Below are 14233 nucleotides of genomic sequence, written 5' to 3' on the forward strand. Positions count from 1 at the left end.
TATTAAATCTAAGTGGAGGCTAGTGGAAAGGAATATCATCATTAATGCTTGAAAACATAAACCACACAAAAAAACTATTAAACTAATGCTAAGGGTGACAAACTCCAAAAAGAAAGGAAGTCAAAGTTAAAACAAAAATCTGTCCCCAGTTTATATAGTTGTGCCTAATTATTGAATAACAAAAGGAATGCAATATAAGAGAGAGCATTTCCTCTTTGGAGATTGGCAGTCTAGTCCCTTATTACAGCATGGTGAATTAAGGGTAGCATTAAAACACTAATTCTGAAATTCCTTTCTTTGATGGGCATAAGTCAAATCTTTACTATCACTAATAGATTTTAGCTATTTTATTTCCTTACATCGAGAATTTTTAAAATCGGTAACCTTTACCTTTCTAAAATCCAGCAGAGCAAAATGTCTATTTCTTTCAACAAGTCAAAATGTCAAATTCAGGTTAGTCACCCATTCGTGATAATGTAACCTTATTCATGTTCAGTTATTCCATTTTCTAAAAATTATCCCCAAATGGATCTCTTATATTATGGATTAGTATTTGCCAAATTTCACCAAAAAACTCAAAAGCATGTTTTTGATTCTCACATAATTTAAAGTTATCTGTTTAGCTATCTTGTAAATATTTTTAAAATTATAAACAGACCTTCCTGGCAAGAATTAATTTGTTCAAATATGGCTTTGTATAAAGAATGCTGACAAGCCTAAAAATATATTCCAAGCTGTATTCAAAGGATTCAGTGCCAAATAAGCAAGGCTGCCGTGCTGATGCTGTTAGAATCACCTTTTAAAGAGGCACTCTCATTTATTAGATCACCATGTTACAGGTGATACTGAAGGACAAGCATGAAGACCAGCCTTTATCTTCTTGACACGCACAACTACAACTACTTGATTCATGAAATGCCAATGAGACTTGGAGAGGTCACTGTGTGAAGGCACTGAATACGCATCTCAGATAATTAAGGTTTCAGCCTTCGAAACGTGGAGGGGAAGTGAACAACAGTTAAGAAAATCAATGAGTCTTTTATTTGCGGTGACACAGATGTCTCAGTCAATAGAGTCTAATAGGCAAGCTTGATGGCAATGGACAAGTGCCTGCCTCCAAGGCTATCAAAGGGGTTTCACTATGACAAACATTAAAACTTATTTATGTTGCTACTGAAGAATCCGGTATTCTTTTAGGTAGCTTAATTGAGCAGGGTATATTTAAAGTCATTATACAACTTTGGATCTGTCTGTTTATTTGAAACAAAACTGGTGAGAAATGGGTGCTCTAAAGGGTCCATTTGTCCATCAACTGAATGAAAGTGTAAACTATTCAGGTCTGTATATCAGGATCTGAACGCCTGGAGCAGAGAAGAGTAGGTGATAAGGAAGTCTTCTACAACTTTGCTCTGATAATGCAGCATATGACGCAGCTTGAAACAATAAAAGAAGGAATTTTCTCTCTTAGCACGTGCAAAAGCCTGCTAAATATTTACATGCCTACTGCCCTGAAAATACTAAGGTACATTCTAGCAACTGAGCAGCTGATTTAGTTATTCAACGCTGATTAACTTTCTTCCCCTAAATTGTGGCCACACTGCAACATGTGTGTGAGGTACTTACATCTATTTGGAGCTAAAACTGATTCTCACCTTTTGAGAAATGGGAAGCAAATTGCTATGGCAATCAAGGTAAATCAAGACACATAACTCAATCATATCATGAAGATTTTCATGGTCTCTCCACTTTAGTATTAAAAAGGAAACATTACAACTAAATGAGCAGTAACCATCTCTCCACTTATATATAGTATGCCAATCACTGTGGTTTATAGGCAGTAACAAGTCATAGACGTACCCAAGTATGAATTTAATGCACCTACCTGGCCATTAGCTAATATTTTCTTCAGTTCTGCAGAAGACTTCTTTAAGCTGAAAAATACAAAAATTCTTTTCCATGACTACAGTTTCAGTCTATGAAATGGAGTTTAAAAGGTAACCCCCAACAAAACAGCACTTTTGCTTATGGTTAGGCATGCTGAATATGTTTTACTTATGCAATACAGACTGAGCCTGGTATTTCTCAAACAGCATATGACAGATGTCCAGAAAGATTGAAAATTCAAGATTATCAAGACTTATTTCACTTTTACAAAGCAGTTTAGATAACGACAGACATTTGACCATTCCACTCTTCAAAATACAGCCTAACATTTGTCAATAACTCAAAGCTACCCTCATCAGCAAGTGTTTTATAATAAAGTACCAAAAAAACCCAAGGTTTTACTTCGTTATAATAGATCAAGCATCTCAACCAAACATCTCTGAACTTGTGAACTAATTAAAAGTCAACAGAGTGGCAGGGGTGTACAGTGATGGAGGGCACAATTTAATCCTTCGACTAGAAAAAAAAATTAAAAGCCAAACATTTAAGAGGAAGGATGGTCTTGGGGTTAAGGCAAGGCTTAAGGTTAGACTGGGACTCAGGAGATTAAGTTTCAATTCCTAGCTCTGACATGAACTTCATTTAGGCAAATCACTAAATTTCTCAATGTCTCACTTCCTCATTCACAAAATCAGGAACACATCCTTCCGGTGACTGTTTTATTTATTGAGACTGTAAGCTCTTCAGGACAGGGACTGTCCTCCTATGTGTATGTACAATGGGGCCCCAACATTGGTTGGAGTCTCTTGGCACCACTGTAATATAAATAAAGTATTACCAAAACTCCAGAAAGCCAGAGGAAGTCGCAATTCATTTTTATCCTTCCTCTTGATTTCATTACCAATCTAGCAAGGGAAGTGCCCTGAAAGCTGTTGTTATAAATTTGTTTGGAGCATTGTTTGTTGTATTTCACCATAAAATATAAGTCAAAATATTTAAAAACATTGGGGGTGATATAGTGGAACCTCCATCTGAAGCTTCTAAAATATATATTTGGTGCAGTCACGGAAACTTGGAGATGTCAGGGCAAGTTTAAGAAAATAGAAATAAAAAAAATTAAGAATAATATTGGTACCATTTCATGCAGAGCCATAAACTTAAATTCTTAATTGAAGCTCGTAGCTTTTGGAAACTTGACTACATTAAATAAATGAAAGAGCAGTGAACAAGTACTAGCATGATGCATAGCTTGAACACTGATGCCTTTCTAGAGAGCGCGCCCATTTTATTTGAATATATAAGAAGTTCAGATTATATATATATATATATATATATATATATATATATATATATATATATACTGATTGGTCTGTCAAGAATTAAGTAAAATATGGACTACCAAGGAGGGCTAAAGAGATAAAACTTCTGACTGGATTATAATTTTTTTTAAATACTTGAAAATAAGGATAAAAGTGGTGCTTTGTCTGTGGTAAAAATTAAATCCATATTTAGCACCTAAACAAAACTAGATGGATTTTCTGAGAACCGAGAACCTCCAACACCCACTGATTTTATGAGAACAGCAGGTGGTCAGCACCCAATTTAATATAGGTGTCTTAGACACTCTAACTGGAAAGTATTTGCCAGAATCTAATTAATTAACCCACCCTCTACATGCATAGGTACTGGAACTAGGTGTGTTGTGGGTGCTACCACACACGCCGGCTTGAAGTGGTTTCATTATATACACAGTTTACAGTTTGGTTAAATGGCTCTCAGCACCCCTACTATAAAAATTGTTCCAGCACTCCAGTCTGTGTGTGTAGAAGGAAGAAATTTTATTTCCACCTCAATTTGTTTTTGTAGCCTCTCCATTTTTCAGCACAATTGTCTCATGTACCAGATATAGTCACTGACATTACACTTCTATTGGGATATTCACAACTAACTGCTGCAGCTATGTTTGTGGTTTTGGTAACTGAAGACTATGGGTATGTCTACACTACGGGATTATTCCGATTTTACATAAACCGGTTTTGTAAAACAGATTGTATAAAGTCGAGTGCACGTGGCCACACTAAGCACATTAATTTGGCAGTGTGCGTCCATGTACCGAGGCTAGCGTCGATTTCCGGAGTGTTGCACTATGGGTAGCTATCCCGTAGCTATCCCACAGTTCCCGCAGTCTCCCCCGCCCACTGGAATTCTGGGTTGAGATCCCAATGCAAAAACAGTGTCGCAGGTGATTCTGGGTAAATGTCGTCACTCAATCCTTCCTCCTTGAAAGCAACGATGAAAGCAACAATGAAAGCTGCATGCCATTCTAGGGGGTGCCCCTGCAACAACCCCACCCGTTGCTTCCCTCCTCCCTCAACCCTCCGGGGCTACCGTGGCAGTGTCCCCCCATTTGTGTGATGATGTAATAAAGAATGCAGGAATAAGAAACACTGACTTTTTAGTGAGGTAAAATGAGGGGGAGGAAGCCTCCAGCCTCTATGATAGTCCAGGCAGGACATGAAAGGGTGGCAGGGGAGAGGAGCCCAGCATCCCGCTGCTATGATAGTCCAGATACTACAGAATCTTTTCTTTAGACATGAAAGGGGTGGGGCTGATGGAGCTCAGCCTCCAGTTGCTCTGATGAAGACAGTTACCAGCTGTTCTGTAGCATCTGCCTGGAATAACGAGGAGTCATTCCCATTTTTACCCAGTGCCCCTGCCCGACCTCACCGAGGCCAGCCAGGAGCACTCACGGGCCGATGATGACAATGGATAGTAGTCATGTTGTACCATCTGCCACCGGGAAGGGGATGCTGGTGTTCAGCGCTGAAGCACCCCGTCTACCAGCAGCATGCAGTAGACATAGGGTGACATTGAAAGAAGGCGAGAAACATTTTTTTTCCCTTTCCTTTCGGGGGGAAGGGTGTAAATTGACAACATATACCCTGAAACACCCAGGAAAACGTTTTTGACCCTACAGGCATTGGGAGCTCAGCCAAAAATGCAAATGCTTTTCTGAGACAGAGGGGATTGTGGGATAGCTGGAGTCCTCAGTACCCCCTCCCTCCTTCCATGAGCGTCCATTTGATTCTTTGGCTTTCCGTTACGCTTGTCACACAGCACTGTGCTGTGGCCTCTGTATCATAGCCTGGAGACTTTTTTCAAACGCTTTGTCATTTCATCTTCTGTAATGGAGCTCTGATAGAACAGATTTGTCTCCCCGTACAGCGATCAGATCCATATCTCCCATACGGTCCATGCTGGAGCTCTTTTTGGATTTGGGACTGCATCACCACCCGTGCTCATCAGAGCTCCACGCTGGGCAAATAGGAAATGATATTTAAAAGTTTGCGGGACTTTTCCTGTCTACCTGGCCAGTGCATCCGAGTTCAGATTGCTTTCCAGAGTGGTAACAAGGGTGCACTGTGGGATACCGCCCGGAGGCCAATATCGTTGATTTGCAGCCACACTAACCCTAATCTGACATGGCAATACCGATTTCAGCGCTACTCCTCTCGTCGGGAAGGAGTACAGAAATCGGTTTAAAGAGCCCTTTATATCGATATAAAGGGTCTCATTGTGTGGACGGGTGCAGGCTTAAATCGGTTTAACGCTGCTAAATTCGTTTAAACGCGTAGTGTAGACCAGCTCTGTCTTGCAAAAGTGAAATATGCATTGCTATCATTGATTCCAAGGTAATTTCCTTTCCCAAAATATCAAGACCTCCTTCTGTTTTCCTGACAACCTGATCTCCTCATCCTCCCACAGAACATGCTGCCTAGACAACAGTACCACTAGAAAAATCCTCTCTGGCAGAGTAGTGAATTTTTTTTTAAAAAAACAACCAGACACAATAATATAGTCTTGATAGGTGCATGTGTCTTGATCATAGATCACTACTAACAGGAACAGTGAAAATAGGGACTTAATATTTGGTGGCTTTGTTCTTCAATAGGCCTTTTGTTCCCAGACTACTTTAAAGAAAGATTAAGTTTTCCAAGGAAACACAAGTTGATCTTGTCATCTCTCAGGACTAACAATTTGTGAACATGAAACAAACAGAGACTTTCAATTATTTCAAAAACACAACTCCTAGTGCAAAAGGTTTTGGAAAAGGAATGGCAATTAATCAAGACATAAGATGACGCAATCTTCTAGAAGACTCATTTTCAGTGTACTTTGAGAACCCTCTCAAAGTACATGGCGCACTGAAAACTACTGAATGCTAAGGAGAGGAAGAGTATTTATTTAGCTTAGGGCTTGGCTACGCTGGAGAGTTGCAGAAGATGATCATATTGGTCCCTTCTGGTCTATGAGTCTATGAGCTGGTGGTGGGTTTACAGCGCTGCAACTTAGTAACTGTCCACACCTGCAAGACACATCCAGCGCTGCAACTCCCTGGCTGCAGCGCTGGCTGTACACCTGGTCTGCTTGGGGTGTAACGATTGCAGCGCTGGTGATGCAGCGCTGCTCATCAAGTGTGGCCACCAAAAGTGCTGTTATTGGCCTCCAGGGTATTAGGAGGTATCCCAGAATGCCTGTCCACAACAAACAGGAAGAATGGCTGAACTCTGAGCTCCCCGGAGCTACTGATCTAAAAAACAAACACAGCTGCTCTTTGCTCCAGCGAGCGAGCAGAGGCAGGGGAATTGCTTTGGAATGTTCACAGCTGTTTGCTTGAGGAGAGAGGGGAGTCCATGTTGAGCAGCTGCTTATGTGGTCTGAAGGCTATTTAGGAGTGCATAATTTGCATTTAGTGAATAAGAGAGGGGTGGGGGAAGGGGTCGAAACTTTTAAAATGATTGATTGAAGGTTGGTGCTGTGTATCTTCCAGTCCTTAGAACTTGCAAGGCAGGGAGCTGAGAACAGTGTCAGCTCCAAAAATCCACTCTCTCTGTCTCCCCCACGCTCCCTGTCACACTCCACCTCACTCCCCTCTTTTGAAAAGCACGTTGCAGCCACTTGAACGCTGGGATAGCTGCCCACAATGCACCACTCCCAACAGCGCTGCAAATGCTGCAAATGTGGCCACACTGCAGCGCTGGTAGCTGTCAGTGTGGCCACACTGCAGCGCTTCCCCTACACAGCTGTACGAAGACAGCTTTAACTCCCAGCGCTGTACAACTGTAAGGGTATGTCTACATCTACAATTTTGCAGCGCTGGTTGTTACAGCTGTATTAGTACAGCTGTATAGGGCCAGCGCTGCAGAGTGGCCACACTTACAGCAACCAGCACTGCAAGTGGTGTTAGATGTGGCCACACTGCAGCGCTGTTGGGCGGCTTCAAGGGGGGTTCGGGGAACGCGAGAGCAAACGGGGAAAGAGACCAGCTTCGCCGCGGTTTGCTCTCGCATTCCCCGAACCCCCCTGCAAACCACAGGGAAGGAGACCTGCTTGCTCGGGGGTTCGGGGAACGCGAGAGCAAACCGGGGAAGGAGACCAGCTTCGCCGCGGTTTGCTCTCGCGTTCCCCGAACCCCCCTGCAAACCGCAGGGAAGACGACCTGCTTGCTCGGGGGTTCGGGGAACGCGAGAGCAAACCGGGGAAGGAGACCAGCTTCGCCGTGGTTTGCTCTCGCGTTCCCCGAACCCCCCTGCAAACCGCAGGGAAGGAGACCTGATTGCACGGGGGTTCGGGGAACGCGAGAGCAAACCGGGGAAGGAGACCAGCTTCGCCGCGGTTTGCTCTCGCATTCCCCCAACCCCCCTGCAAACTGCAGGGAAGGAGACTTGCTTGCTCGGGGGTTCGGGGAACGCGAGAGCAAACCGGGGAAGGAGACCAGCTTCGCCGCGGGTTGCTCTCGCGTTCCCCGAACCCCCCTGCAAACCGCAGGGAAGGAGACCTGCTTGCTCGGGGGTTCGGGGAACGCGAGAGCAAACCGGGGAAGGAGACTAGCTTCGCCGCGGTTTGCTCTCGCGTTTCCCGAACCCCGCTGCAAACCGCAGGGAAGACGACCTGCTTGCTCGGGGGTTCGGGGAACGCGAGAGCAAACCGGGGAAGGAGACCAGCTTCGCCGCGGTTTGCTCTCGCGTTCCCCGAACCCCCCTGCAAACCGCAGGGAAGGAGACCTGCTTGCACGGGGGTTCGGGGAACGCGAGAGCAAACCGGGGAAGGAGACCAGCTTCGCCACGGTTTGCTCTCGTGTTCCCCCAACCCCCCTGCAAACTGCAGGGAAGGAGACTTGCTTGCTCGGGGGTTCGGGGAACGCGAGAGCAAACCAGGGAAGGAGACCAGCTTCGCCGCGGTTTGCTCTCGCGTTCCCCGAACCCCCCTGCAAACCGCAGGGAAGGAGACCTGCTTGCTCGGGGGTTCGGGGAACGCGAGAGCAAACCGGGGAAGGAGACCTGCTTGATTACCAGAGGCTTCCTCAGGTATGCTGGGATACCTACTTATTCCACGGAGGTCAAGAAAAGCACTGGTAAGTGTCTACACTTGATTACCAGTGCTGGATCACCAGCGCTGGATCCTCTACACCCGAGACAAAACGGGAGTACGGCCAGCGCTGCAAACAGGGAGTTGCAGCGCTGGTGATGCCCTACAGATGTGTACACCTCCTAAGTTGCAGCGCTGTAACCCCCTCACCAGCGCTGCAACTTTGTGATGTAGACAAGCCCTAAGTGTAGCCATACCCTTAGTGTACAACGTAGCCTAGTGAAAACAGTAAATATTTTCTTCCAAAGAACGTGGATAGCATCTTCACAACTGTGATACTCAGCATACCTCACCGAGTTACTGGAGCCAAGATTTCTCCAATGCAGACTTGCCTAAAGTGCTTGATTTCTCTTTTGTCAAGGTCTTTAGCGGTGCTCACTGACTGGGGCACCTTAAGCGGTTTAGGTGCTTGCAGAGTCTGTATCATGATCTCTGCATTGCCTCCAATGTTGTAATGCACTTCTGCTCTCCTCAGTGGATAACTAGGTGGCACCACAAATATCAAGCAAATGGGACTGCAATGTTAGCAGGTACCAATAGAAAACTGCTTCCATTCAAGTGTGAACACATCGTATTTTAACATGCTTGTATCACTCTTTGTCAACTTGTTTAAAAGAGGGTTTTTAAAAAGAGAAGTGGACACATTTGGTGCAGGGCTATGTAGAAAGGGCACTCATAAAATGTATAAATTCCAATTAAAATACTGAGCCTTTGAATTACAAGGCTCTACTGTGGTGCACTAGAAGCTACCTTTCCGATATTAAATAGTTCTCTTATATACACAGGCAATAAGAAGTAATATTAAATCCATAGCTAGAATTTTGAAAGAAATCTAAGGGAGTTAGGCAGCCAAATCACATTGAATTTTGGTGGTATCTGGGAGTTTAATACCCTTAGACATATCCCAGCCCATGCTAGCAAAGCTATTAAATTGACCATCAAACTTAACAGGGCCAAATTTTTCAGCAAAATCACTTTTGCATTCGATATCCAGTGAATGACTAAACCTGCTAAATAACTAAAAACTCTGTGATGGACAATGATTATTAGATCAATTAAAATAAATGAACTTCCGGCTCAACTATATACCGTATGTCAAAGTCATACGAAGGATGAAGCCATCTGAAATATCCCATAAAGGCAGAGTTCTATCGGCAGAAAATAGGTTTACTGAACACCTGTAATAGGAGTGTAAGAAGTTCTACAGGGCAGGTTAGATTGTTTTTTTTTCCCATTGTACTCCTTCGCTCCCAACAGTCATACTGATAAAGTTATCTGACATTTCAAGTTTGATACCATTAATTACTATACACCAATCACTTCTCATGTTCCATTTTGTTTTAATAAAAAACATCCACATCCACTATTGACTCTTACCTATTGCTTGGAAGGGAATCCGAGACTGCCGAGCTGCTATTATTAGCAGACCCTGCTCGTGTATTTACCTGCAGGCAGGGAAAGAATCTCTATCAGTCGTTTGTGTTCAGAGGACACCGTTCTAATTAACCTGTAATTTGCCATGAATTTCTCATTTCACTATGAAGGTTAATTAGCTTGTTGCTAGGCATACCCATCATTGAGGTCTTGTCTGTATGTAGGTTAGGATACTAGACAACTGATGGGTTTCAGTATACTATTTCCTTACATTTTAAATCCTTAATTAAATAATATAGAAAAACGGAAATACACAGTAAGACTGCCATTTTATTCTCCTTTAAGACATGCATTAAGAGATAAACAATCATTTTATACAAATTATCCTATAGGTTCCTGCAATTCAGAATGGAGAACATATGTATGATTACAGTAGAAAGTTAATAAGTATATATGAATGAATTGAATAAATGTCCTGAAATGATTTCACTGCAACTTGGCTGTGTGCTTAACGGGTTATATAAATTAATTAAATCAAATGAATATGGTGTTTCTCCCTTCAAAAGACCTGTTTGCAAATTGGTACTAATAGCAGAGTTAATATTTAAGAAGCTTATTAACAAAAGGAAGAAACAAAATGCATTTCAGTTTTTAATACAACTGTTTACAACACTCAGATATTGCAGCCAATACCAAGCAGATGAATCTTTGTCCCACACTCATAAAAAAAATTCTGCTTGTCAGAACTCAAAGAAGTGCAGTTTTATTTGACATTTCAATAAGTGGAACACAGCATTACAAATCCATCTAACTTTACTGAAACAATTATTGAAATTCGTACCTTCAGGCCATGTATGTTGCGTTTCCCAGGAGGCTTGCAGGCTGAAACAGTAATTGACTAAATTGTAGAACACATCAGGGCCATTTACAAATTTGCTCAAAATGAATCTTTTAAAAAGAAATGAGGGTGACACCAAAATTAGCAGCGAGAAATGATTGAAAAGTGCCGCCTAAGACCTAGAGTGGGAATTGTGAGCCAGGATTTTTAACTTGCAGGGACTATACATTTATAAATGCTAAGAGCTTTCTGACATTGTCTAATATAAATTATAATTTCTGCTTAAAATACGGCAAAATCAAGATAACTAGGCTAAAATGATTAGATTCATTTCTTAATTCAAATGCCTTCACTATCTTCTTTTGTTTACCTACATGATGTACCGCAATTAACTACATTCTTTTAAAGAGACTTTTTTTAAAGTCATATTGACAAACAGGCCACTGTGTGTTTTAATGTGGGAAAACCTGGTTGGGGATCAAAGTTCAAAGACCAAGGAAGCAGAAGATTGACTGCATTAAATATAGAACAAAAGATGATGCATTATTTGTTTACATGCAAATCCTGACATCTTTTTATGATGTCTAGCTTTAAAGATGAAGTACTATTTGGGAAAAGGTATTTTCGTAAAGCCTCTTAAACAATATATTACCACATTTTTTCCATTCAGTGGATGTGCCTTTGTCAAATGTTAAACCCACACAGGCTTCTAGCTACATGTTACAGACAATTCCCATTTTAAAACTACAGTACGTTAAAGGGCCTGTCAATTTTGATTGATTGTCTGGGAAGGGATGAATTTGATTTTTCTCCCTCTCAGAAGCACATGTATTTCACTCCATTTTTTGACAGCGGGAAACAGAGCTATTTATTAGTCAAAAGGACACAGATGATAGTTATTAAACACATCAGTTAGGCCAGGCTGTGTGCATTAAAAATTACTATGATATTCTTAAAGAAGCTAAATATTATTTCATCCAGGATTGAGGAGGAGGGAAATAGATATTTTTTTAGCAAAATTTTAAAGTTTACCAACCATTTTAGTTTACATTTCTTCAGAAATGGAAATATGGAAATTAACATTTTGAACAAACAATAGAAGACATGTAAAATGTCACTTGCCCTGATGCCTGTAACAAAATGCTTTTGTAACAAAATTCATAGTGTTTGAATAAGAAGCACAGTGTCCAGAAACACTGTAATAAGTGATTTGTTTACCATGAATTAAAGAATGGATAGTATTTATTTAAAATATTTTTCTCCGGAGCTACCACCATAAGCAGAATTAAGACAACTATTATGAAAGGCTGAAGCATTCTTCAAAGAAACCCTTTATCTAGGATTTTGCTGAAGAAATGATCGGACTTTAAAACACAAACATATATAATTAGTAGGGATTATGGAAAATGTAAGCTTTCAGAACAGTTAAAAAATGACAAAAAAGAGTCGCTCACTGGCAAAAAATATATATATTTTTGATGGGTTTGAAAAAAATCAGGCAATTATTATTTATATATAATATAAAATATACTAAATACAAATTTGTTACCCCCAAGAGCTTATAATATGAAACAGGTACAGCACAGTTAAGGCAACAATGCATGGCACATGGACGTCAGTGCTGGCTGGTTTCATGGAACAGGTTGGTTTTCAGAAACTATTTGATTACAGAGTGTTAGACCCCCAAGTGGGGCCCCAGGGCCAGACTACGGGTGCTCCGGCCTCCACCCCCCAACGGATTTTTCCCCCAGCCCTCAGAACTGCCACTGGTCACGTAGCTGCTCTGAAAGCAGAACTTGCAACAGGAAAAGCAGCCTTGTGGTCAGCCAGCCTGGAGGGACACAGTTCCCCTCGCGACGGTTGCTTCCTGGGTAGAGATGTTGGGGCCCGTCTGCCTCCCTTGTATGGGCATTTGCCACTCGCGACCCCCCAATTGGCTTATCACAAACTATGACGACAAATTTACTATATATTGCCGGTCCCCTCCCGGGGACGGGCGGAGAGACCCCGAATTCCTGTCGAAACCGTATCCAGGCCTGATCACCCTGAGGACTCTCTCTGCTCACGCGTTTCCTGAAGCCTAACCGCTTGCCGGCCGTAATGAAACTGTTGTGGTTTGTATGTGTAAGTATAATTAGCTGTTAAGTATTCTGTACTGATAGATAAGAGGCAAAGACTGATTCCAGCCGCCCCAAGATTCCTGCTAGGGGAAACCCGTTGACCAGGAACTCTTGAAAGCAAGGGGGATCAGTTGAGCCTCACAATTTATTTAGGAAAATTAGTTGCTGCATTTATGATTACTAATAGCACCAATATCACTTCTACTAACCCCTGGAACGACCTAAATAACTATTGGGACTTGGAAAAATACCAGGGCCAGCTTTTATTTGTAATTGCAGTATTTGTATTATTTGCTTTGGTAGTGTATTGTAAGCCCCAGATGTAACTAATCGCGTTATCCCTTATCCCTATCTGTGATTCATTTAATAAACCCTCATTCTCTTGAACACTAAGAGTGATTGCTTGCGTGCTCTCCGTCGCTACCCGTGGGCACTTGACACCCCCCCCAGGGCATCCAGTGATCGAACCTCCGCCCTACCCCAACGCTCATTACCCGGTAGATAACGGGCACCTGGTGGCCATATCGGTGGAGCAAGGGGCGAGAGTAATCAGTAATCAACACAGAGTAAGTAGCACTGGAGAGCCTTCCTCAAAAAGATTAAAATGGTGTCAGGAAAAGATATGTATGTACTGTATGTATAGAATCTAGCGTGGGCAGTAAGGTAGGGAGGAGTGGAACTGTGAAGAATTTTGAAAGAGAGAGAAGCTCCAATCACATGCAGAAAAGGTAGATGACACTAAGATGATTCAAAAAACAGTGGGAAGGGAGACATGGCCAAAATGATGAGAAGGGAAAGCGTTTTTGCTAGAACAGTTTTGGACAGATGGAAGAGAAGAGCCTGGGCTAGAGCTCTGGTTGAAAAAACAAGAGAGGAAAGGGCACTTGTTCAGATACTGTAGAGGAAGAAGCAGCAGGACTTAGTGGGAGCTTGGATGTGAGAGAAGCAGAAAAATTAGTCAGAGATGGCAAGGGTACAAGCATAGCAACAGGGAGAACAGAGGGGTTAACAGAGAAAGTTTGGGAGGAAGGCGAAGAAACTCGGCTTTGGACTGGTTCAGCCTGAGGTGGTGGCAAGCCATCTAAAAGGAGATGGCATGACTGGACAAGGGTGAAAGATCACAGGTGGAAATGGAGATTGGCAAGTCATCAGCACAGAGGAGATAACTGAATCCATATGATCAAAGAAGATCACCCAAGGAGGGCATACATGGAAGAGAGAAGGGGCACTCCCATGGAGACAGAGAGCAGGAACCACAAGGCAGGTACTGAAGGAATGGTCCAAAAGACAAACTTACAGAAGGCAAAGTCTGATTTTGAACTTCCGTGTGTCCCTCTGGGGACTCAGCCGTGAAAGGTTCTGAACAACTTCCAAGCAACAACCACTGATTTTGGAAGTGAAATGACAGTGCTCAGCCCTTTTGAGCTGTTCAGCCCCTTGAAGGCTAGCTGCCAAAGCAGCATATACTCTGGCCACGTGAGATTTCAGTATTTTCTCTTTTGCAATTGGATATCACAAAATATGCAATAAGGAGCTCTTGAACCTTCTTTACACAACTCCAGACAAGGAGGTTTGTCATGGGCGCTCT

The 14233-nt window shown here is 42.5% G+C and overlaps 1 protein-coding gene across 8 annotated transcripts in view; it reads right to left on the reverse strand.

Annotated features, from left to right (window-relative positions):
• MAP2K5 (mitogen-activated protein kinase kinase 5) overlaps positions 1-14233 on the reverse strand; it is a 189437-nt gene that overhangs the window by 151122 nt on the left and 24082 nt on the right. For all 8 annotated transcript variants that reach the window (XR_004002314.1, XR_004002315.1, XR_004002316.1 and 5 more), the window contains 3 exons: positions 10529-10569; positions 9691-9758; positions 1883-1931 (listed from right to left, as the gene is read on the reverse strand). Coding sequence is in view for 5 of the 8 variants with exons in the window: in XM_030577578.1 (XP_030433438.1) it covers positions 1883-1931; positions 9691-9758; positions 10529-10569 (158 nt within the window). In the remaining 3 variants the exon portion in view is untranslated. The remainder of the gene's footprint in view (positions 1-1882; positions 1932-9690; positions 9759-10528; positions 10570-14233) is intronic.

The sequence above is a fragment of the Gopherus evgoodei genome, chromosome 10 (assembly GCF_007399415.2).
Source record: "Gopherus evgoodei ecotype Sinaloan lineage chromosome 10, rGopEvg1_v1.p, whole genome shotgun sequence".
Taxonomy (NCBI): Eukaryota; Metazoa; Chordata; order Testudines; family Testudinidae; genus Gopherus; species Gopherus evgoodei.